This window comes from Brassica napus, chromosome A9 (genome assembly GCF_020379485.1).
Source record: "Brassica napus cultivar Da-Ae chromosome A9, Da-Ae, whole genome shotgun sequence".
Classification (NCBI taxonomy): Eukaryota; Viridiplantae; Streptophyta; class Magnoliopsida; order Brassicales; family Brassicaceae; genus Brassica; species Brassica napus.
This window is the reverse complement of record NC_063442.1, coordinates 6,747,925-6,773,417: the sequence shown is the minus strand read 5'-3', so window position 1 is coordinate 6,773,417 and position 25,493 is coordinate 6,747,925. Positions and strand designations below refer to the sequence as shown.

At 32.1% G+C, this 25,493-nt stretch overlaps 4 protein-coding genes across 4 annotated transcripts; 3 read left to right on the top strand and 1 right to left on the bottom strand.

Annotated features, from left to right (window-relative positions):
- Positions 1-225: 225 nt before the first annotated feature.
- On the bottom strand, positions 226-2,161 carry LOC125578022. The gene is made up of 3 exons (XM_048740289.1): positions 654-2,161; positions 352-583; positions 226-276 (listed from the first exon to the last, which is right to left on the bottom strand). Exons 1-3 carry the CDS (start codon positions 2,159-2,161, stop codon positions 226-228), a joined length of 1,791 nt encoding a protein of 596 aa, XP_048596246.1.
- Positions 2,162-5,233: 3,072 nt separating this feature from the next.
- Positions 5,234-8,587, top strand: LOC125577789 (proline-rich receptor-like protein kinase PERK4). The gene is made up of 9 exons (XM_048739646.1): positions 5,234-5,581; positions 5,757-6,340; positions 6,414-6,965; positions 7,056-7,142; positions 7,248-7,318; positions 7,407-7,483; positions 7,580-7,724; positions 7,822-7,983; positions 8,053-8,587. Exons 2-9 carry the CDS (start codon positions 5,809-5,811, stop codon positions 8,293-8,295), a joined length of 1,869 nt encoding a protein of 622 aa, XP_048595603.1. The 5' UTR covers positions 5,234-5,581; positions 5,757-5,808; the 3' UTR covers positions 8,296-8,587.
- Positions 8,588-10,653: 2,066 nt separating this feature from the next.
- On the top strand, positions 10,654-12,298 carry LOC106357805. The gene is made up of 7 exons (XM_013797506.3): positions 10,654-10,872; positions 10,958-11,008; positions 11,134-11,247; positions 11,323-11,425; positions 11,496-11,790; positions 11,859-11,913; positions 12,005-12,298. The coding sequence occupies exons 1-7, from the start codon at positions 10,741-10,743 to the stop codon at positions 12,071-12,073; spliced, it is 819 nt and encodes a 272-aa protein (XP_013652960.2). The 5' UTR covers positions 10,654-10,740; the 3' UTR covers positions 12,074-12,298.
- Positions 12,299-20,038: 7,740 nt separating this feature from the next.
- LOC111206748 (GATA transcription factor 20) lies at positions 20,039-22,002 on the top strand. Its single transcript, XM_022704062.2, has 2 exons — positions 20,039-20,586; positions 20,990-22,002. Exons 1-2 carry the CDS (start codon positions 20,260-20,262, stop codon positions 21,269-21,271), a joined length of 609 nt encoding a protein of 202 aa, XP_022559783.2. The 5' UTR covers positions 20,039-20,259; the 3' UTR covers positions 21,272-22,002.
- The last annotated feature ends 3,491 nt before the right edge of the window (positions 22,003-25,493 follow it).

Sequence of the window (25,493 nt, the reverse complement as noted above, 5' to 3'; positions counted from 1 at the left end):
TTTCTTGTAATGATATTGTTGTGTTTCTATCATTTGTCATCATTCTCATAGGTAAGAAACATACGTAAAACTAATAAGTAGTTTTTGATTTCATAAACCATAACAAGTAGCTCTAACACACAAGTAGCTCTTTTACATTGCAAAAGGAACAAAATGCCTAGTAGCTCAACAAAATAAAAAACTGACAGAGCTTAACCCATCAATCATTACACCAACACAAACATATTATTCTTGAGCCTGTGAAGACTCAACCTGAGAAGAGTCACGCTGAGGAGCCTGCGAAAGTAACATCATACCATAAGAACCATCACACAAATACAAAAGAGTAAGGACCACAAATGATAAACTAACCTGTTGTGCTTTCTTGTGAAATCGAGAGTTGTGATTAGCTACACCACATTGACTACAATGCATTATCCTCTTCAACATCTTGGGTTTCTTCTTTGTTGGAGACTCATTTATTCCTTTTTTCCTCTTTTTACTGTTATTTCCTCTCTTTCCATCTTTTTCACCTTTCTTACGGCCAGGTTGTGGTGGCTCCGGAGCTTGATGCACTCGTGGTTCTTCTCCAACAGGCCAAAACCTTAACACGATACGAGCACCCACCAATTCTCGCATCAAATGTGTTATTTGTGCTTCTATGCACCACACACGCCGATGCTTTCTCTAACTCCTCTTCTAGGTACTCAATCACATAAGGAGTACACAAGCTTCTGTGATCTAACGTTATCACACTTCTCTTTGCGATACGGACCATTGACTGTCGAGCAATCATCTCCAACATAGGGACATATGGCTTGTCTCTAGCCTTCAGAATTGTGTTGTTCCACGATTCTGTTGAATTATTCTCAACATCTTCACAGTAATTTCCAAGCTTAAAGAATGCTCTAGACCAAGACTTGGGATTTGTCTTTAACACATCTTCATGAAGTTGAGAATCGTAGTTGAATATCCTGTCCAAGTTCTCATAATATTGTGGCTCATTGTAGCTCCACGCAAGATTCCAAACATGAAGCTTCAAATCTGTTCCTTTTTTTCCATGCTTCCCCTTCAAATTTGTGTATATATGCCTCACACACATTCTATGCTCTATTTCTGGCAGCTCAGTCTGAACAGCTTTGATTAATCCTTTTTGCCTATCCGAGACCATGATAAATCCTTCACCATTAAGCAGACCCAAATCATCTTTTATCTTTTTCACAAACCACAACAAATTATTTGTGTTTTCTACTTGCACTACAGCCCAAGCAATAGGATATATTGCATTATCTGGATCTCGACCTAGAGCTACCAATAACATCCCTTTCATCTCCGACTTCAGATGGCATCCATCCACTCCTATAATCTGCCTACAAGTATCTTTCCAGCTTCTTCTTAATATGTCAAAACAGACATAGAACCTATTGAATAGCTCTAAACCTTTCTCATCTGGCAGACACTCAAGCTCCACAGAAGAATTGGGATTCGACTCCAGTATCTCCTTAACATAATCATGGAGACGCGCAAACTGTTCATCATACTCTCTCGCAATCCACCTCAACGCCTTGTTCCTTGCAGCTTGACACTGAGGTCTAGACACATTGATCTTCCACTTCTCCATGATTAGTTTCTCGATCTTCATTGGCATAAAGTATTCCGGTTCTTCTCGAATCTTGTCGACAAACAAGCGTGCAATGACTGGAACTTTGATCATCTCACAACAACCATTAGGGACACAGCTATGCACATTCTTAAAGACTTTAACTTGCCATTGGAATGTCTTCCCCGTTGTGGAACAGTAGATCCGCCATGAACAGCCATCGCCAACACAATTATAGCCAAGCTTATCTTTGTCATACCTGTATTGTTTGAGATTTCTGCTTGTTTTCAGAGCATAATCAAGAACAGCTTCCTTAAAAGCCAAACCAGTGCTAAAGACTTGTCCTTCAAACAAATTTCCTTCGCCTCTGACGATATTGTTACGCTTTCTCACTGTTCTTTGGACTTCTTCTTCTTCATCATCGCTCTCTGTGTCTGGATAGACATTGTGACGAATGGGTGATTCACCGTCAAAGTCAATCACAGCTTGCTCAATGTTGTAATCGTTTCTTTCAGTACGGTTTTCTCCATCAGAATCCTCGTCGTTGAGTGGAGGAACATCTCCCCATTCCGGTAACGCCATGGATGCACAGACTCGGGTGGTTTAGGGTTCTTCGTAAAAGTTTCTGATTTGGTGGGTTTGCTCTCTTTGGTTGACTTACGGGTAATAAACTCGGGTGGGTAAGGTTTTAATTATTGTAATCAGGTTTATTTCGGTTAATTTTGAGTCTGGTTGGCGTTTAATGGTTATCACCGTTTTGGTGAACAGTAAACCGTACTTAAATGTGGTTTATGTGTTGATAGATTTTGATGTATTAATTTAGGGGTAAATAGATTTCGAACTTTCTATCGATGGGGAAATAGATTATTGAGTTTCATCTCATGGAGATATGGAACGAGGTCTGAACTTTGTGGATAACTGGTGCTATATGAAAGTTCCGAGGGGGAAATAGATCGTCAACCCTTATTTATTCCAACATGTGATTCATCATTTCTACATAATATTTACGCCTTATATTCTATGAATCACACGTTACTTTATATAATTTATTTATCTAGATGGTTTCATTATTTAAACATGTTTTTGTATTATGCTATGTTCATCATATAATATCAACTGATATTATTTATATTGGAATATAAAAATAAGTTAATATTTATTTATTTTATATAAATAAATATTAAAATAAATTACTTTTATTTATTTGATATAAATAAACTATTAAAATTGGTACTACTTATAATATTTGTTTATATGGTAAATCAGATTATTGTTAATATTACGATTACATTTTTTGTGGGTTATTATTTAAAACATAAAATATATCTAAAATAATATATTATCTCATCCCTTATATATTAATTGAGGAACATTTGAAAAGATATAACCTCAATTTTGTATTAATTAAAAGAGGCCCCAATGCATAGGTGGCACTCAATTAGGTAGTCAATTACATTCAATTGAAAAATAAGTAGGTCCACATTCGATTTTTATATGTTGTTAGATACATAAGTTGGTCAAACTATATGATATAATGATATGATATGCTATTTGCTTTCCATAAATAAAACCTACGGAATTACCATAAATGACTAATATATATATGATAATTAATGATTTTAATAATAAAGATTTGATAACAATTTATATCTCCTTCATCATTTTTTGTTTAATTTTATATTATTAAAATAAATTAAACAATCAAATTAGCTATAAAAGTAAAATTTAGATTTTTTCGTATATGTTATATTTTGAATTTTTAAAAACGACAATAAATGACTAAAACTATTAAAATAATTATGTTAAAAATTAATGATCAATGGTTTAACATTTTTATTATAAGAAGATACACATGATTTTAAAACCATATGAGTAAAAAATATCATTTAATAATAAAATAAATATATATATATATAGATTAAACACTATATACCATAAGATTACATAAATATTTTAATATTAAAACTTTCAATGAATTTGCAAGAACATTGGTAAATTATAAACTTATTAAAGATTTCAGATTGAAAATTTTGTTATCGATGATTTAAATATTTTGTTATTAAACAATAAGAATGATCATAGAACCGTATGATTATAAATTCTTATTTAATAAATAACTATATAAAATATACTATTCTTAGAAAAATAGGTTGGTCTATCTTAACTTATATTACACTTTTTATTAAATTAACTATCTAATTGATAAATAACTTACCAAAAATGTTTTGCACTTTCCTTAAATAAAAGCTACGAAATTACCTAATATGATTAACGTATATGTGAAAATTAATTATTATGAATAATAAATAATTGATAACAATTTTTGTAACTTAGTTCTTTTTTAATTTTATATTACTAAAAGATATTAAAAAATCACATTAAATATATAATAAAAACATTTATATTTTTTCTTATATGTTAAATTTTGAATTTTTCAAAACGTCTATAAATTATTAGAAATTTGAAGATTCCCACTCTGAAAATTTTGTGATCAATAGATTATTTTTTTGTCATAATAAGTTACAAATGATCATAAAATTGTATTAATATGAACTTTTATTTAATATTATAAGAAGATACACATGATTTTAAAACCATATGAGTAAAAAATATCATTTAATAATAAAACATATATATATAGATTAAACTATATACCATAAGATTACATAAATATTTTAATATTAAAACTTTCAATGAATTTTTAAAAACATTTATAAATTATAAACTTATTAAAGATTTCACATTGAAAATTTTGTTATCGATGATTTAAATATTCAGTTATAAAACGATATGAATGATCATAGAACTGTATGATTATAAATTCTCATTTAATAATTGACTATATAAAATATACTATTCTTAGAAAAATAGGTTGATTCATCTTAACTTACATACATTATATTTTTTATTAAACTAACTATCGAATTGATAAATAATCTACCAAATTTTTTTTGCACTTTCCTTAATTAGAAGCTACGAAATTACCTAATATGATTAAACGTATATATGAAAATTAATTATTATGAATAATAAATATTTGATAACAATTTTGGTATCTTAGTTTTTTTTTTTAATTTTATATAATTGAAAGATATTAAAAATCACATTAAATATATAATAAAAACATTTATATTTTTTCTTATATGTTATATTTTGAATTTTTCAAAACGTCTATATATTATTAGAAATTTGAAGATTCCCATTCTGAAAATTTTATGATCAATAGATTATTTTGTTTGTTATAATAAGTTACAAATGATCATAAAAATATAACGCATATGAATTTTTATTTAATAAATATTCAAACTAAATAATATATATATATAAATAAATACTAATGATTTAAAGTAATAAGATTGGCTGATCAATTTAGTCGTCCAGTTGAAATCTTTCAAAAGTATGTGAAAGACTAAAGTCAAAGTAAATATGGATTTAGAATAGTAGTTATATTTTACTAACCGAAATACCGAAAAAAACCGAACCAAACCGAAACCAACCCGATATCCGGATTGAACACCCCTAATCCAAATGAAGCCAAACTATTGTTTCATTCTCCAAAATATAATAAAAATAATAACTTAATCCCGTGCAAGGCGCGGGTCTTATCCTAGTTTCTATTATAACAACACTCAAACAAACTTTGATCAATGTAAAATAGATTTTTTAAAATGGATTAACCATTTAAATTTAAAGCTTTAAATAAAACAAAAGATGAATTAATTCAATGGATGCAGCTAACAAACAAATAATGCATGGATTTACGTGGAATTGAATCAACATCTTTAGCACCTAACATCACGGACTCAAAATGAAAAAAATAAGACCGATGCAACTAAGTAACAGAAAAACAGTTATTAAGACACAGAGAGAGAAGAGGCATGTTTGTCGGGATGAAGACTGAGCAAATCTCATCTCTTTACTTACTTTCTATAATCATTTTCTTACCAAAATGTTTCTTTCTCTCTCTATTCTTGCACTCTCCCCTTAATCTATTTCTCTAAGGTACTAATCTCTTGCTAGTTCTGTATTAAATCTAACAATCTTAGCATTACTCTGTTTGCTGTTAATTGTTAGTTATCTGACGAATATAATAACACAAGAAATCATGGTCAAATAACACCATCTGATAAATGATTTGTGTATCTACGTTTTGTTGTTCGTTGTTTGTTGTTCTTAGACAATTTGAGTGATTAAGGGAGAGAAGATAGAGAGTTTCTTCTTCTTCTCCAATGGCTTCTTCCCCTGAATCTGCTCCCCCACCGTCAAATTCAAGCTCTTCTCCGTCTCCACCGTCTCCATCTCCTCCTCCTCCTACTCAAGAAGGCTCATCACCTCCTCCCCCTGATTCCACCTCACCACCAGCTCCACAAGCTCCTTCTCCCCCGGATTCCAGCAATACCTCTCCTCCTCCACCGGCATCACAGGGTGGTGGAGGAAATGGCGGCGGCAATGAGTCTCCACCGTCACGTGGCTCCCCTCCTTCTCCTCCATCTAGGGGTGGAGATAATGGTGGTAGTAGAACGTCACCATCTGGAGATAATGGTGGCTCTCGCTCGAATAATTCTCCCTCTAGTGGAGGTGGCAGCAGTACTAGTGGTGGAGGTAGCGGCACTAGCGGTGGAGGAGGAATTAATACGAATACGGCGATCATTATAGGTGTATTAGCTGGAGCTGGACTATTGATGATCGTGCTTATTATTGTGTGTCTTAGACGCAGAAGGAAGAGCAAAGATGATTCCTTCGACGCTGAATCCATGAAAGGTAAAACCATTTACTGTACACATATACGTCTGTTGTTGCATCAAAAGTTTCACCATTTTAAATATTGTCTCAGGAAATCAATATCAATACTATGGAAACAACAACAACAACAGCAACAATGCTTCACAGAATTATCCAAATTGGCACCTAAATTCACAAGGCCAAAACCAACAACCTTCTGGTGGTTGGGGAGGCGGTGGACCATCACCGCCTCCTCCTCCACGGATGCCTACAAGCGGAGATAATTCTTCCTTGTACTCAGGACCAGCACGCCCGGTTTTACCTCCTCCTCCACCTACTCTAGCCCTCGGATTCAATAAAAGCACTTTTACTTACCAAGAGCTCGCGGATGCAACAGGAGGCTTTGTAGATTCTAACCTTTTGGGACAGGGAGGATTTGGGTATGTGCACAAAGGTGTGTTGCCTAATGGGAAAGAAGTCGCGGTTAAGAGTTTAAAATCAGGTAGTGGGCAAGGAGAAAGAGAGTTTCAAGCTGAGGTTGATATCATTAGCCGTGTGCATCATCGATATCTTGTTTCTTTGGTTGGATATTGTATTGCTGATGGGCAGAGAATGTTGGTATATGAGTTTGTTCCTAACAATACTTTGGAATATCATCTTCATGGTTAGACACTTCAAACTTACAACACAATGTTTTATCTAGTCTATAGATTCAAGACTTTTTAACCTTTGTTGGTTGTTATTATTATTACAGGGAAGAATCTTCCAGTAATGGATTTCTCCACCAGGATGCGTATCGCCTTAGGTTCTGCGAAAGGACTCGCTTACCTTCATGAAGACTGTGAGTTTTGCACATTACACCAATCTCATATCTTAACCAATGTTGCAAAAACAGAGAAAAAAAATTTCTGACTAGTAATTTATTTTGGCTGAGAAATCGTCATAGGCCATCCTCGGATCATTCACCGTGACATCAAGTCTGCAAACATTCTCTTGGACTTCAACTTTGATGCAATGGTGATAAACTAGTAGTTGCATTCAGCTTCAGTTTATGTTGATGCAAAATCACTATAGCTGATGACTTTAAGCATTTGTCTTTTTTCAGGTGGCTGATTTTGGATTGGCCAAGTTAACTTCAGATAACTACACTCATGTATCTACTCGTGTGATGGGAACTTTCGGGTTAGCGTTTTTTCACTAGATAAGATTTTTCATGCCACTCAAGAAACATAACCTTTGTAGAGTGACCAATTTACTTCTCTGCACAAACATGTGTAGATATCTAGCTCCAGAATATGCATCGAGCGGTAAATTAACTGAGAAGTCCGATGTTTTCTCGTACGGTGTCATGTTGTTGGAACTAATCACTGGGAAACGACCGGTCGATAGTAGCAGTACCATGGACGACACATTAGTAGACTGGGTATATATGTTTTTTTCATTTTTCCTACTTACAAACGTTGGTATATGCTTTTGCCTTTTTTACGGGTACTACTGATAGCATTTTACTACAAATATAGGCTCGTCCTATCATGGTTCGCGCGCTAGAAGATGGAAACTTTAATGAGCTCGCAGATGTAAGGCTTGAAGGCAACTACAACCCGCAAGAAATGGCTCGAATGGTGACTTGTGCCGCTGCTAGCATTCGTCATTCTGGACGTAAACGCCCAAAGATGAGCCAGGTGAACCAATGGTTTAACTTAAAAATTCCTTTTGTTTTCAGATAATAACAAAAAAGTTTTTTTTTTCAGATTGTAAGAGCGTTAGAAGGAGAAGTGTCACTAGATGTTTTATATGAAGGTGTAAAGCCGGGACATAGCAACATTTACGGGGCATCAGGAACAAGCTCAGATTATAGCCAGACATCTTACAATGCAGATATGAAGAAATTCAGACAGATAGCTTTGTCGAGCCAAGACTTCCAAAGCAGTGAAGGTGAAGGATCATCTAACAGTGATTCTAAAGAGATTAAAAGTCCTAATGCTCCTAAATGAAATCTCTTTTGAAACGACCAGTGGTAGATTGATTTTCTTGGGATAATATGAATAAAGGATTTTTGAAGGATTTTGAGGTTCTGAGAGTAGAAGCATGTAAGCTAAAAAGTAATGTTTAGAATGTTTCTCAGACAGATTATATTATATGTTTCATTTCTATAGCGATTTTATTCAATTCTCAGACATGAACATATAACAACTGCTTGATTTTTGGATTTTTTTAATCTTCAGTATTGTTAATAAAAAAGGTACAAGCTTTTGGAACTTGCCATTTTATTCTTACAAGTTTTTTTCATGTGATAATTATGTTTGGTCAAAGACCTAACCCAAATCCGACATGAGAATCAATCCAAACCCGGTCCGATTTGTAAAAATACATGAAAAGAATCTTGTAGGGCGGTATCTGGGCATTGGATATCATCCGAATCTGTATACCCAAATTTTTTTGAAAATCTGAAAATCCGAATCCGAACAAATATTTGAAGATTTGAATTAATACTCAAAATAAGTATTTAAAATCTAATTCATATTTATTTTGATATGATTTGTAAAATACCCGAACTCGGAGTTGTAACTCGATCTTATGGTAGAGTACCCTACTAGAACGCACTTGGCTACTAATTCTTGGGGCATGATATCCCAAAATTCCTTAAGCACTTGATGCACTTCCTGAGAAAGAAGTTAAGAGCAATCAACACTATGGCTATTTTAGGACAATTCCCACCGTAGGAACCCTGTTGTGACAAGAGCTACTACATAGCTGGAAAGGTATGATTGGCGGATTCGACTCCTCCATAATGACTAGTAATATCATAAGGGCAGATAGATCATCCATCCAGTGTCGCTACTTACTTCTACTAAAGCTGAACTTAATAAGAGCAAGAAATATGGTGGCAACAACAAGAATGAAATATTATTTAATCGTGAAAATGCCATGTTAAATGCCTTGCGTGAATTACGTAAACTACGGTCTCATGGATATTGGACCTCGCCGGAGATGGCAGGGCAAAACCTGATGGACCTTATTTGAATCTGAACTCCAAAACAGTTTTTTACATGTGATTTTGAAATGACATTTCGAAACTGAAATGTTATTAATCTGACTCGATTATATATAAAACTCGAAATGAGCTTAAGAAGGTGAACCCCAAAACCGGGAAAATTTGATCCCAACCCTAATAAGTAGTGTCCTAGGCCTAGTCATAATTATGAAAATCGAATGGAAAGCAGTGACCGAACCAGAGTAATAAGTAATAAGTAAACGAGGTCTAGTCGTATAATAATGAAAACTAGGTTTTGCGCGGAAAGAACATTATATATATAAATTATTTTTTATATTATATGTTTATAACATATTATAAAATAATAAATATATATTGAATAATTCAAAAGTCATTATCTACTACTTATATAATTAAATTGGTGCGAACATATAAATAAATTTTATAAATCGAAAAAATATTTTTTCTATTTGATAAGATATATAATTAAATTTAAATGATAGTAACATATATATGGTATATTTTAATATTAATATTTATTAGATGATGCTTTTTGCTTATTTTTTTTGTCATTTGTATCTGTTATAACAAAAAGTCTAAATTAGTGATAACAAAATTTTCACTGTGGGATTAATGGTTTAAGTAATTTATAATATTTTAAAAAATAAGTTGTCAATATTTTTTTCAAATTTTTTATCAAAAAAATGTTCAAAGTAAATTTCAAAATTAAGATATTTATGTATTTTTATATGGCATATAGTTTAATTTAAAATGATACATATATTTATATATCTTTTATTTTTGATACTTATTAAATAAGACTCTCAACTTATATTTTTTTTTTAGTTATTTGTATCACGTCATAACAAAAGTTTTAAATCTTAGATCACAAAATTTGAATGTGAAACTTTTAACAGTTTTATTAATTTATACTCGTTTTTAAAAATTCAAAATATAATATATATATATATATATATATATATATATATATATTTTTTAAATTTTTATTATATGGTTACTATGATTGTTTAATTTATTTTAATAGCTTAAAATTAAACAAATATAATTATAATGCACAATTATTTTTATCAAATTTTTGTTATTCAAAATTATTAATTGTCATATATACTTTAGCCACATTAGGCAATTCCGTAATTTTTTTTAAGGAAATAATGAAGCACATTAATAATGTATTTATTATGGTTTAATAAAAAATTTATTATATATTTAGATGGACCAACCTATTTGCTTCTCAAATAATATACAGGGGATTGAATGGAGATGAGAAGCAGTGACCGAACCAGAGTATATATCGGGTCCCGGTTATACCGGACCGGTCAAAAACCCTTTTCCATTTCATTTCATTCTCTCACCCTCTCTCTCCGTCCCTCTTCTTCCTCAAATTGGTGATTTCTCAATTTCACTCTTGTTCCCGAATCTCACTATGCTAAGATTGAGAACCCTCCTCTCTCTGAAAAGCTCATTTTCATCACCTTCCGCGGCTACGAAAACCATCCTCGCTCCATTTCATTCGACCAGTGTCCTGTCTGAGAAATCGAGGAAACACTTCGGTTCCGTAAGATCTTATCTCGAGAATTTTGAATCTGGTTCGTTCAACAGTAATTAGATGTTCGATTCTTTCCTTTTTGTTTTTCCCGCAGGATAGAGCTTCCAAGGGTGGTGGTGGTGGCACAACTTCTGAATCTTCAAAGGTAACGTCTGAAAAGTTGTCAACTTTAATCCATTTGATCGGATGATTTGTTCATTACAACCAAATGGGTATTGCAAATTTGAAAACTTTCGTTTGAAGAGATAAGTTGATTTGTGTTGATCCCAGAACTCGTCGTCCGTAAGGTTCACATGTACCGTTAAGGAGAAGGGACGTCGGACTTGTGCTAAAAAGACTGTTGACAAGCTTCTCTTCCACAGTGGACTTAACGATCCCCTTCAGGTTTAATATCTTTCTTTACTTTCTTGATAGCTTCTATACTTAAAACGTCTGCTTGTCTTGTCTTATAACGTGTAGAATGAGTGGAACATTGGTCCAAATCCGCTTATCCGAGATAGACATACGAAGAAAAAGTCTCCACCTGGCCGGGGGAAGAAGCCTCGTGACAAGAAAACTAAACGTGAGAGTTGCTTCCTTCTTCTTCTTTGTACTAATATCACACATCACACAAGTTTGTTTGTATATATTAGGGTGGCACAGAGAAGGAAACACCGACGACGATTTTGAAGCGGATGCTACTAATAAATTTGAGAACACATGGAGAGAAGCATGGACGAACCAATCTCAGAAGTCCTCGTATTCGTATTCAAGGGACTCGGGGTTTCAATGGAGAGAAGGATGGAGCTGGACTACTCAGTCTCAAAGGAGCAAAGCCTGGAACAATGATCATTGCGATGAGCCTTTGGTGGTTGGGTCTCAGTCTGATAGGAAGGCTCTTGGTCTACCTCTTGCTGGTCCCCTCAAACTAGAAGATGTTAAGAACGCGTACGTCTTCCAAGTGAATCCAATGACAATCTGACAAGAGTGTATTCAGTAAAGTTTTTTTCTTGCAGATACCGTTCATCAGCTAAGAAATGGCATCCGGATACGAACCAGGGGACTTCTAAGGTATGCTTTTTGAACAAAGATTCGGATTGTTTTAGGTTTTCTCAAGTTGTGTGTGACGGATTGTTTTGGGGTAATGTGGTGGAAATTGCAGGCAGAGGCTCAAGAGAAGTTTAAGCTCTGTGTTGAGGCATACAACTCTCTCTGTTCTGCACTCTCTTGACGTTTACATAGAGAGGCATTATTGATACACACATACATTCTTTAGTAGGAGTTAGAGAGTTTTGAAGTTGCTAAGGCTGCTTCCGAGAGATTTAGTAGTTCTCATATGATGGATTTGATTCATGAGAAATGCGTGCGTCTCTCAACCTTTCCAAGCATTTGATAACACAAAAACAATAATATATGATAATGGTTTACTTTAATATATTAAAATATTACTTTCAAATCTAACTTTTTCGTTCTCTTTTGCTATTTAGTGTCTACATTAATAAACATACATCCAAATTCTACGAATCTTACCTATGCCGGACAGAGAGGTTAGGTCTTACGATGTCCTTTGAGCTAATGAGAAGTGAAGCTCCGAGCCATGAGGACATGAATACACCAACCAGGAAGATGAATGTGATGGATGTCACAAACCCAAGTCCGAACATATTGATTCCGAGATGGGTAATAATAGATTGGGGGAGAAGAAATGAATGAACCACCATGTGAAGTAGAATGTGACAGCGATGGGAAGAAGAATCCCACTATCGTTCTCAAGAAAGTGGAATCAATCCCATTTGAAGTGATCCTTGAAGATGAAAGTGATTCCGAAACAAGAAAGTAAGAGAGATAACGTACCCATCCGGTCATGAAATTAAAGACAGTATATAACTTAGCACACAAGTAACTAAGTCGGAGCTCTTTGGTCAAAAGCAATTATGTAAAAAAGCAAAAAAATATTGATGCCTAAATTAAGTAAAAACCCCAAATAACACGATGGTAATCCTTTTTTCATATATTATTTTAAGAAAATTATACATATCTAACAAATTGGGGTGTTGAAAAGACGAATCAAGATTATATATACGAAGATCGAACCATTTCATCTCTTCCAAAAGCGATTGTATATGTTTTCCTCTTGAAAAACGATTTGTAGAAATTTAATTTGAGATCATATATGAAAACGTTCTTTCGATTCCTTCCTATCACTCAAGGTTAGGGTTTATAGTTTTCGTTTTTGTATTTTACTTTTGATTTCTTACACAAGTCGAGCTATTTATATATACTTAATTGTGTTTGTTTTAATACTGTTGTTGATTACTAAGGAACTCAGAACTGAAAGATGAGAAAAGAGACAAGCAAACGTTTGTCACAATTTGTTCGCATAAGCCCCGCCGAGCAACTGACAACCACGATTGTCACAGTTTACAACTGGCATGAGTCCCGCAGAGTGATTGACAAATACACTTGTCACGACTAACTCGCGTGAGTCCCACTAAGTGGATGATTCCGTTCGAACCACTTTCAACCGAGTTCTTCATTTTCCACAACCACCCACAAATTCACCGAGATCAACTGCATCTTTCACAAGTGGACTGAAGGAATTTACCGTAAAAAATGGATTGCATCCTTCCACAAGACCATTAAATAAATAACTATGCCCAATAAGTCGGCTCAACCCGGCTTTCATATTGGGTTTCAAGCAAATTGTTGCATTTAATCATGCACTAAACCTTCATTCTAGTAATGATATTTACAATTTAGCAAAAAAAAAAAAGTTGGCTCAACCCGGCTTAACTAGGCGTCATGAGACAGGCTCAATTGTCTGGCACTCTAACCCAGGTGCCGCGAGCTCGGCATGCCAGCTCGGCAACTAAAGGAACGACCTGAAGGCTCGGCACAATCACTCGGCCTGTTAATCCCGACCCAATTCGTTAGGGCAAACCAACTTATGCCAAGGAGTGGAGGGAGTTTGTGTATAAAAGGGAAATAAGATCAAAAAGAAAAAGATCCAGACTTGAACACATAGAAGACGATTAGAAAAATCTAAGGATGTGACTAGTGACTTAGAGAACGAAGAGGAACACTATGTACTTTAATATTATTTTTTTACCATTCATAAGGAATGAATTTTCCTTTTCATTCCCCTTCATTCCTTTGTTCGTAGAGAATTATAGAACAAATTTATTCTTCATTAATTTTGATAAGGAACCATCATTCCCAAAATTTTATTCCTACTCATTTTTTTCCTATCCGTTCCTATTATTCCTATGATGGTTACCAGACACACCCTTAGTGTTTCAAAAAAAAAAAACTTAAATATCTATTAGGATTCAAAAAAGGTTATTAATCTACGTAGTATTCAATCTAATTTTGTTTGAACTGAAAATTATCAGATGGACGTAAGTGTAACCGTCGACGGTAGAATAACCATTTTTAAAATTGATGGTAGAATAACCATTTTTAAATCGACGGAAAATTACGGGTTCGAATCTCAAAAGCATTGATAGAAATATGTAAATGAGAAGAATAAGTCGACGGTAAGTTATCTAGAAAGCCAATCGGTCAAACTACATGTTAAAAACGTAACTAATAAGAAACAAAGAAGAAAAAGATAAAGATAGCTGAACCCAATCGGATCATGATCCTTTTGAGGGATGTTTTCTTTTCTTTCTTTGTGGTTGGCCATTTTGCTGTCATTCTCTTTGTTTTTTTTTTTTCCTTGTCTTCTTGTTTGAGTGTTGGATACGGACCGTATAATACAGTACGGATCCAAAATGCTAAAGGTGGCGTCGTAAATCGGTGATTAATACTGATTAAACCATTAAACCACCTTATTAAACGTTTGTTTATTTGCATGCATGCGTCCTTATATCTGAACCAATTTATCTTTTCTATTAAAATAGAAGTCACAAATTCATTTAATGTGTGATTTTTTTTAAAAAAAGTAGATTTTTCTTACAAAGTTATGTTTCATTTATTCCTTAATAAATTTTCATGACTTACTATGTATATTACTTCATATTATTCGTTAGCTTAACAACTAACTACGCCTAAAAATATGGCTTGGTTAACCAACATAGATTAGCATATGACAACTTTCGTATACGTATGTTTAAAATATGATTATAACAAACCAAACCGGTTCAGTTTATACATTTAATAAACAAGACTTGATAAGATTTAACCAGTTCTGATCGTCGTTTATAATGCAGGATTAGATTGAGGACTCAACATGTCAGTTTTTTATACAGTTATTAATGAAAATCATACATTACATCTTTAGCATGTATCACATAAACCGGTTTGTATTAGTTTATAATAGGTACTTACATAAATCTTAAGTCATAATTTAGAATCAATTGCATATTGTACATATATCAAAAGATGATCAACAACATGTTTTTTGTTATTCTTATTCCGTGAAACAATTTAAAAGTGCATGTGTTAGAAAGAAATAAGAGAGACATCTCTGCTAATAGCGGCAATCTTTTAATTAAACAATCTAGCTCACCAATCGCAACTTCGATTTTATTCTCTCTGTTTGCTTAAAGCCTGCTTCTTTGGCTCTGTTGAATCTTTTCATATTCTTTGAATCTTTATTTGATCGGTATTATTTTCAGACTTAAGTATATAATATGTCGGTCCATATTCTTGGGTACGCCACAAGAAAAGAAGAAATGGACGAACATATTCTGCATCAAAGTCTACCAATCGCTCAAATTTTGCGTTCTTATTTCTTTGAAAATGCAATCTTACCTTTTTAAAACATTAATAGTTAGTCTCGATTATTCGACAAAATGGGGGAAATATAATGTCTACAAAGTTCCTCAAGAGTAATAACAATCGGATCCGTGCAAGGAGTTTTTAGATGAAATAATTCGAGACAACAGAACTTAAGATAAGGGAAATAGGTTATATGACTTATATCTGTAGACCAATATAATTTCTAATAAAGAAAATACGATCGTAGACAATAATGTATGATGAAAACGACAATTTTGTCGTGTTAAATTGTTAATTCTGTGGGATATATAACAGAGTTGTCTTTTATACGCACATGTACATATTTCGTCAGACCATCTCCAACCCATATTTATTTTCATCTTTATATTTTTCTCTAAAATGCTTCATTGTATACATTTATAATAGAGTTCCTTAATTTATAGGAACAAATATAGAAATATACTATTTTTATTTCTAATTTTTTTTTATCATCAACTTTACAGACTCATACTGACTCTGTAAACCAAACCGGGTGATCTGCATCCCTGTGAACGACAAAAGACGGTTGTTTCCTAACACTGCGTGCTAGTCTATCCGCCATTGAATTTTGCGTCTTTGGTACATATATGATCTCTGATCGGGAGAAGCTCTCTTTCAGGGTCTTGACATCGTCCAAATAATTTACAAAAGCTGGTCATTCTTCTGGTTCCAAAACTATCTTCACCAATTGAAAACAATCTCTAAATATAGAAGCAAAAAATAAATTGCTTCTATATTTTCCTCTAAAATAGAGAATTCTATTATATAGGTATACATCGGAGCATTTTTACCTCTATAATAGAGATTTTTATTTTTAAAAAAAAAATTAGAAATATACTTAGAGATGCTCATTTTTGCTTTCGGTTTAAGATTTTTCTAGGTTTTTTTGTTGGTATTTACTATATTATTCTTGTCTTGACAAAATTATCATCAATTTTAGGAGAGGAACGAATTAGTATATAAACCCAAAATAGGGAACAAAAGAAAAAAAGAAAAAGAGAAAAAGAAGTAGCAGTTGAGTATTTGATGTATCCCGTTGTTTATTCGTTTGTGTGTCTTATTTCTGATTATTGCTTTAAGAAATTACTTTAAGTTGGAGTTTGCTTCTTTGACTGATCAATTGAATCTCGTTCCCCAAGCCAAAAAAAAAGAACACAAGATGTTGCTTTTGATCATTGCCAAGAATCTCACTTCGGAATTCTCTTACCTTTACCCTTTTTATTTTCATTCCTAGCTTAAACAGTACTTGTTCTCCTTAATTATGACATGTAATAATTCATATATTGCCTTTATATTAAAGAAGCTTCAGTATTATACCAAATTTTGGTTATGATTTTCAGTTCCAAGAATAGTAAATGACAGTGGTATACCGACAAAAAATGACATGGCATAAAAAGATAAACAATTGATTTTGTCGTTTTTAACATGTGCATTTAGAGCATTTAAGCATCTTTCCATTTTTCTTTTACTTAAGAATATATTATATTTTGAAAACATAAATTGAGATCCTTAGATATTTTTTATCTATTTTATACAAATAACTGATAAGAAATACGCACAACCCTTAAATAATTTGGTATTAAAGCCAAATTAAATATTCATTAATCATCTCCAAATGGTAAATCAAAACAATGTACATTTTGATGAACCGGAAAAACAACAATAACTAGGTTATAGGAAAATGACAAAGAAACAAACTGGACAAACAACAATAACTAGGTTATAGGGAAATAACAACAAAAATAAACATATCTGAAACAATAAAAGACAAAAAGCGTGGGAAGAAGACTAGTAACGAGCAGCTCGGGTTGTCCCCGATTTCCAGAGTGTCCAAAATCAGCCTTTATCCATCAACAGTGTGCTGTCAAAGTAAGCCACCTTATAGGTCGTCCTGCGGGTATCAAATTAAGGTTGTGATCCATAGGAAAGCATGACTCCTGAAATCCTAGCTACCGCAGTCTACCATGAAATTTACCGTCTCACAGGTTCGAGCCACCCCCATGTGCTTTTCTTCATTCAATCCAGGCATGGGTCACTCTGCGCCGTCCCAGATAATCGCCATCTCCAAGATCAGTCCACCGAGTCAATCAATTCGCCCTCAAAAAGCTACAAACCCTAAGAGATCCCGACGACTAACCAGAAAATCCCAGCCTCGACTCCATTGTTCTCTAATAGAGTACTTCTGGCGACGATCCGACAATCCACTAAAACTGCACAAGCTCTCCTAGGGATCCACTGCACAAGGATTCAGAGGAAATAGAGAATAGAGAAGCACATATTGAGTACCGATTCTTGACTGTTCTGTCACGGCGAGCAGATGCCAAGGGACGGGTGGGAAACTTCTAAAATGTCCCGCGAAGAACACAAAGTTTGGAAGGCTCCACACCCAAACAAAATTGTTGAAATTTTGAAAGAGAAAATTGAAGTGTGTGAGTACATGACAAATTGATGAGAGTAAAGCACACAAACGTGTTTAGGAAAAATATTATTAGACTATCAAAAAAATAATGTTACAAGGTGCATAGTTTATATAGAAAATAAATCAACCTAATTTCTTAAACTAATATAAAATATTATACAATAGATAACGATAAGTTTCATATTCTAATATATTGATGTATATCCTTAATATTAATCATTGGATTAGGTCGATCTTCTAGATCTCCCGATAGTACACACCTCTCAATTTGTTTTCAAGATATCAGTTTGGTATTTATTTGTTTTTTTATAAATTTGATAGTTATACATGGTAGCTTCGCGAAAGGATATATATATATTTTTTTCTTTCTTTTCTAAGTAAATTGTATACTCTAATTCTAATTTTATAATCATTAGTTTCATAGCTTAAAACTAGTAAATATCATTTTCAATTTAGCTAACTTTGGCTGTTGTTCAATACTGTGTTCCACTTTTCTCTTCGTTTTCTCATCAATTGCCAGATTCATACTATAAGTCAGACCAAGTCCTTGGTTTGTTGAGGCTACAAGCCAAAAAAAATTATGTGGTTGGCTAGCCTTGAACCCTGCACCTCTTGTAAAAGATAGAGACATTAGACCAATGTACTAAAAATTAGATATTATATTTTTGTCAACCATTAAATTAGATCTTTGACTTCACCATGCACACTACTAAATTGTAGTTTTGCTTAAGATCTTTTTTTTTATAGTGCAAGTTTCGAGCCTTTTGGTCCGTAATATCTCACAGATCTGTAATCAGCCTTTAAATATTCTGATTTAAAGAATAACCATCTATACCAAAGATGGTTTGAACCTGGAGAACAAGGACACCAACCCTTTTATATATATATTACCACTAGACTACCAACATTTTGGTTAACTGTTAAACATTTATACTTTGCTTTTATCACTTTTATTCAAAACAAACATGTAAAGGAAACAACTCATTTTATGTATATATACTTGTAAAACTTGTTCCTGAAATGTCTGCAAAAACTGAAACTGACATGAAAGAACCATTTGAATTAAAAAACAAAAAAAGAGAACTAACTGAATAACTTTGATATTTATTCAAAATTGCAACATAAAAACAAATTATCTGTCAACACGAGGAAATGAGAATGTTAAACATGTATCCGGTATTTGAATAGACTTATTCTTGGGTTCACCCCCTAGGGTGAACCTTTAGGTTCACCAACCAATAGGATTGTGTTATTTTATATTCGAAATCTTTTAAAAAAGGAAACAAAATATTTTCTCAAGCTATAAATTATATTATATTTTTAAAATAGAAAGGTAAAAATAAATAAATTAAAAAAGTAGTAATTAAAAAAATATATTTTTAACGTCTTCAACAAAATACTAAACCCTAAATCCTAATCTCTAATCCCTAAACCCTAAATCCTAAACCCTTGGGTAAAGCTTAAATCCTTGGATAAATCCTAAATTTCAAATCAAAAACACTAAACACTCAAGGGTTTAGGGTTTATGGTTTTAAGATTTAGTATTTTTGATTTAGAGTATGAATTATCCAAGGGTTTAGAGTTTGTCCAAGGATTTATAGGGTTTATGATTTAGGGTTTAGGGATTAGGATTTAGGGTTTAGTGTTTTGCTGATGACGATAAAAATATTTTTTTTTTAAATTCGTTTTTCTCTAACTACTATTTTTTTCTAATTTTTTAACCTTTTTTTATTTTAAAAACATAATATATCTTGACAATATTTTGTTTTCTTTTCTAAAAGATATCGGATTTGAAATAATGAAATCCTATTGGTTGGTGAACCTAGAGGTTCACCCTAGGGAGTGAACCCAAGAATAACTCATTTGAATATAGGAACTGAAATAAAAAGTGGTGCTCCACTTAATTCTTTAAAAAATCTATTATATTATTGGCTGATGCCAATTGTTTCCGTACCCGAAAACGAAAAACTCGATTAAGGAAATAGTGAGTTAACTAAAGCCCTTGAGAATATTCATTGTAGAATTGTTGCTTTCTTTAGATAAAGTAGAAAAGTAATGCATGTAATCTTCACTACAATAGATTTGATCATACCAATTCCTTTTGTCGTTAAGTTAAACAAAGGCTCTATATATATGTAGCCATGTCTTAATTTGTACCTTATAACCTACTCACAAAGCAACCAGACAACACATACATCTCTCATCTCTCTATTCTCTCTCACTGTAAACTTCAAATTATGATGGGATACCAAACAAACGCTAATTTCTCCATGTTGTACGACCAAGACCACCCTCATAATTATGATTATGATGACCTCTCTTCATCAACTTCTGTTGATTGCACTCTCTCCCTTGGAACACCATCTACTCGTCTCGACGAACACCATAGATTTTCTTCTGCCAATTCTAACAACATCTCCGGCGACTTCTTCTTTCACGGAGGAAGCCCAAAAACGACGACGTCTTACAAGAAGAGCGGTAGTGAACACAACCTGCCTCGCCGTTGTGCTAGCTGCGACACAACTTCTACTCCTCTATGGAGAAACGGACCAAAAGGGCCTAAGGTAATTTAATAATAAAAGCAAAAGGTGTCATTTTAGCTATTCGAAAGTTAAAAAACTATTAGATATTATGCAAAACTCATAAAGACATTTGGCATTCTACCAAAAGAAAAGTAGGACTTTACTCAATATTTGTAACATCATACAGAAATTGAATGTTATATAACTCTTTTTTTGCAAATCATTAACTCTAATTTAATTTACTTTTAAATATTTAAAACAGCTAGGTTATGTTAAGTTTATAGCTAAAATTAACAATTCTTAAAATTATATAAAGAATGTTAAGCTATCATTTATTATTTTAATCTCGACTAAATAACGTATTCATATCTAGTCAGACTAAATCAACAATATATATACATTTTAATAATATTTTTGATGTGACAAATGATCCAACATGGCGCAGTCGTTATGCAATGCGTGTGGAATCAGATTCAAGAAGGAAGAGAGGCGTGCAGCCGCCAGAAACTCAATAACGTCCGGTGGTGGTTCATCAGTGGCAGAAGTTCCGGCAGAGAACCTGTACAACGGAGGTGGAAACTATTACACTCATCATCACTATGCTTCGTCGTCACCCTCGTGGGCTCATCAGAACACACAAAGAGTTCAGTATTTCTCGCCGGCACCGGAGATGGAATATCCGTTCGTTGATGACGTCACGGCTGCCTCGTTTCTGTCTTGGAACTGACGTCACCGAAACCAATGGCCTTCTCCACCATTTTTGACGAGATAAACGTTAACTATGGATGATGATGACGATGATGAAAGGTCTTGTCATAGATTCTCACCCAAAGTAAATCAGTCCTGGTCAAATTCATTATAGATTCTTTTTATTTATCTATTTCTTACATCGACTCTATCTCCTTTTTTTTGTCGACGCCCATCGACTCTATCTCCTTGTGTTTTCTTTTTATGACTTTTTGAAAGATAAATATATATATATGTACTGTTTACAACCCTTTTCATGATATTCCACTTGTTTTGAGTTTTGACCGTATATGTTATGATACATAGTATTAGAGATGTCAGGTTTACCCATCCCGTTCTATACCGCGGTGGGTTAGTCATCGAGCGGGTCACAGTGAACCTGTTCCGTGCGGACTGCGGTCTTCAAAATGCTGGCCCAAACCTGTACCACGGAATATATAGGCATTCGCGCGAGACACCTCCTTATCAAACCGTCTGCTACATCTTCTTTCATGAATGTTCAAGTAGAAGAGTTGTGTAAGAGAGATGAAGAGAGCTCATTAAGTTTCACTAAAGCCTTATCAAAATCAATGCCACAAAGCTCCGTTTGTGCTTGCATTTTTGAGTTAAAAGCCTTCTTTTATTATCACCATAAGCTTTTGTTAAGTTTGAATCTTATTGAGTTGTTGTCTTTGTAATAATTTGTCTCAAGTGTTGTATGTCTTCATCAAACCATCTCTCTTTTTCATTATTTGGATTGCAAAAAAATTTGTGAATCACTTTACCAAATTATACAAGTGACGTGATATACAACTAACTTTTCTTCTAAACAACACTATTGTAACCAATTTTTTTTAATTAAAAAAAACACCACTTCACAGTACTGAAAACAAAACCAATCAACTTAATCAAGAAATATCACATTGTAATAAATCAATTCATAGTTATGTATAATAAAAAAAGAAAACCAAATCAAAACACCCCAAGAACTCGAATCATCATCGCTGGAGTCGTCATCGCCAGAGCTCGAATCATCATCACCGGAACTCGAGTTATCATCGCCGGAACTCCTTACGTTTACTGGGAAAAAAGTCACAAAAATTGTTTTTTTTCACTTTCTTTTTCGTTTTTTTTCAGGTAAAATAAAAAATAAAGAAAAAATACGGGTCTATGTAATCCCGCATAACCTGTTTCGGCTCATCCCGCAAAAAACCTAGTCCCGCAAAGATCCATCCCGTGAAGCCCGCAAATTTGCGGACCTAAAAAATCTCGTCTCAATACCGTTCCATGACAACCTTTTACGGATCAGGCCCACGGTCCAGATTCATAATTGCCATCTCTACATAGTATATGATGTATCTCTCAATATTCTCAACTTTATTCTACATCGTTTTATCCCTTAGCACTTTTATTTTGTAACCTAAGGCTTGGCGATGGCTTGTTTCGTAGCAAAAAGTTATTTTTATTGAATGTTAAGTTTGTTGATAAAATTTAGGGAATGATTAACATCGAGTCAATCAAAAGGATCAAAAGACTCGGAAATAATGGACAACAACTGAGTGTATCATATAGATATATATATCATGATTAAGGATTCGAGTTGCCAAGTTAAGATCCCACAGCTAGATTGTGATTATTCTCTAAATGATAGATTGTTGGGTTACGGAATATCTTCTTTCCCAAAAAGAGAGCAAAAATAGAAGAAAATTGTAAGAATTTCAGATTTGATCATAATAATGTTTTTATGGTAAATGAATGTAAGTCTAACGTTTGCAGAGTCGTAATCGAGTCTGTTCAAGTTGATAAAAACAAAAGTAAGTGTAAATGATCATCTCCATGGGTATTTCATTTTCCATTTTTGCTTCTTTTTTGACGTAAATGTATTTTTATCTTTTTTTTCAAACTTTGAAGAATTGAACAGTTGAAAAAATATTGTTTAGTTTTTCATTTTTTGAAAATTAAATTTTTAATTACGTACAAAACGAATCCTTATTTTTAACTTATTGTTATTTTTACTTAAATAAAAGTGTTAAAGTTACCCAATTAGTTTTAAATTTTGTATTATTATTTACATCTAATTAAATATTAATAGCGAAGAACATAAAAATATTCATTCTCGAGAATTTTATGTTCGATTTAGAAGAATTCAAAATAAAATATATTCATTTTTAGTTTCAGAATACTTTTGTTAATCACTTAAGAGAAATATATATTTGGTATCCCCTATATAGTAAAAGAGAAACATTACAACATTTGAGGTAGCCATGTGTCATCACCACTAGAATCTCTAGAGAAATATGTTGGTCCATCTAAATATATAATAAGCTGTTTATTAAACTAATCATAAATTAATTATTAATGTTCTTCATTTTTTCCATAAATAAAAATTACGGAATTACCTAATATGGCTAAAATATATATGAAAATTAATAATTTTCCATAATAAAGATTGATAAAAAATACTGTATTGCCTATCATTTTTCAATTTTAACTTATTAAAATAAAATAAACAACCACATTAACCATATAATAAAATTTAGATTTTTCCGTATATGTGATATAGTCATTTTTAAAAATTACTATAAATTACAAATGATTACAAAAAATTTAATGTGAGAGTTTTAACAGTTTTAGTAATTTATAGTTATTTTTAAAAATTCAAAATATCACATATATATAAAAATCTAAAATTATATATATATATATATATATACAAATTTAGGTTTTTCCATATATGTGATATTTTGAATTTTTTTAAATGACTATAAATTACGAAAACTGTTACAAGTTTCACATTAAAATTTTTATGAACCATTGTTTGAATTTTTATATGACAAGGTACAAATGATTACAAAATCATATAAATATGAAGACTCATTTAATAAATATTAAGATTAAATATATATATATATATAGTGTATATGTTAATTTCATTGTTTGAACAATTTTTTTGATAAAAGCTTTGAACAAATACAACAACTTAATAGTTAGATTTTAAATTTTACATTGATTTCTTTTTAAAAAAAAAATTATAAATTGCAAAAACTATTAAACATCACACAATGAAAAAAATTGTTATCAGTAATTCAAAGTTTTGTTATAAGAAGATACAAACGATCAAAAAAATATGAGTAGAAAAAATATTTAATAAATATCAATATTAAAAAATATTATATATCTATGTAAATATCATTTAAATTTAAATATAGACAATATAAAATAAAAAAAAATATCTGTTTGGATTAATAAAATTTATTTATGTGATTGCATCAATTTGACAATATACGTAATAGTCACTGATTTTTTAATATCTAATATATGTTTATTATTTCTTATTATGTAAAAAATATATAATACGTAAAACTAATTTATATATAATGTTTATTCCACGCAATGCGCGGATCTTAATCTAGTGTTTCTTATAAGGTCTAGGGAAAACTTAATATTTTATTAGTTGTCTCCAAAGATATTTTCTTTAGTCAGCAACTAAAATATATTTGATCAGATTTGATCCGAAGGTTTGTAGATATTAAAATATCGGACGGGAGTTACACAGAAAAATATTTTTTGTTGTACTCTTTTCTTTTGGAGGGAATTTACACTTGAGAACGGAAATCCCCTATATATTATTTGAGAAGCATTATTGTAACATTTTTTTGTAGCCACGTGTTATCACTAAAATAATTCTTAGAATCCTTAGAGAAATAAGTTGGTCCATCTAAATATATAATAAGTTTTTTATTAAACCACAATAAATACATTATTAATGTGCTTCATTATTTTCTTAAATAAAATTACGGAATCGCCTAATGTAGCTAAAGTATATATGACACTAAATGATTTTTGAATAATAAAGATTTGATAAAAATAAGTGTGTATTATAATTATATTTGTTTAATTTTAAGCAATTAAAATAAATTAAACAATCATAGTAACCATATAATAAAAAAATTAAAAAATATTTATATATTATATATTATATTTTGAATTTTTAAAAATGAGTATAAATTACTAAAACTGTTAAAAGTTTCACATTCAAATTTTGTAATCTATGATTTAAAAATTTTGGTATGACATGATACAAATAATTAAAAAATAATATAAGTTGAAAGTCTTATTTAATAAGTATCAAAAATAAAAGATATATAAATATATGTATCATTTTAAATTAAACTATATGCTATATTAAAATACATAAATATTTTAATTTTGAAATTTACTTT

Excerpts from the sequence above, each read along its gene's own strand:
- LOC125578022 (XM_048740289.1), bottom strand. The coding sequence starts at position 2,161 with ATGGCGTTACCGGAATGGGGAGATGTTCCTCCACTCAACGACGAGGAT. Across the intron at positions 584-653 it reads GAGTTAGAGAAAGCATCGGC|GTTTTGGCCTGTTGGAGAAG; the intron begins GTGTGTGGTGCA and ends TATCGTGTTAAG. Across the intron at positions 277-351 it reads TTCACAAGAAAGCACAACAG|GCTCCTCAGCGTGACTCTTC; the intron begins GTTAGTTTATCA and ends TTACTTTCGCAG.
- LOC106357805 (XM_013797506.3), top strand. The coding sequence starts at position 10,741 with ATGCTAAGATTGAGAACCCTCCTCTCTCTGAAAAGCTCATTTTCATCA. Across the intron at positions 11,009-11,133 it reads CAACTTCTGAATCTTCAAAG|AACTCGTCGTCCGTAAGGTT; the intron begins GTAACGTCTGAA and ends TGTTGATCCCAG. Across the intron at positions 11,248-11,322 it reads GACTTAACGATCCCCTTCAG|AATGAGTGGAACATTGGTCC; the intron begins GTTTAATATCTT and ends TATAACGTGTAG.
- LOC111206748 (XM_022704062.2), top strand. The coding sequence starts at position 20,260 with ATGATGGGATACCAAACAAACGCTAATTTCTCCATGTTGTACGACCAA. Across the intron at positions 20,587-20,989 it reads ACGGACCAAAAGGGCCTAAG|TCGTTATGCAATGCGTGTGG; the intron begins GTAATTTAATAA and ends AACATGGCGCAG.
- LOC125577789 (XM_048739646.1), top strand. The coding sequence starts at position 5,809 with ATGGCTTCTTCCCCTGAATCTGCTCCCCCACCGTCAAATTCAAGCTCT. Across the intron at positions 7,143-7,247 it reads CGCTTACCTTCATGAAGACT|GCCATCCTCGGATCATTCAC; the intron begins GTGAGTTTTGCA and ends AAATCGTCATAG. Across the intron at positions 7,984-8,052 it reads AACGCCCAAAGATGAGCCAG|ATTGTAAGAGCGTTAGAAGG; the intron begins GTGAACCAATGG and ends TTTTTTTTTCAG.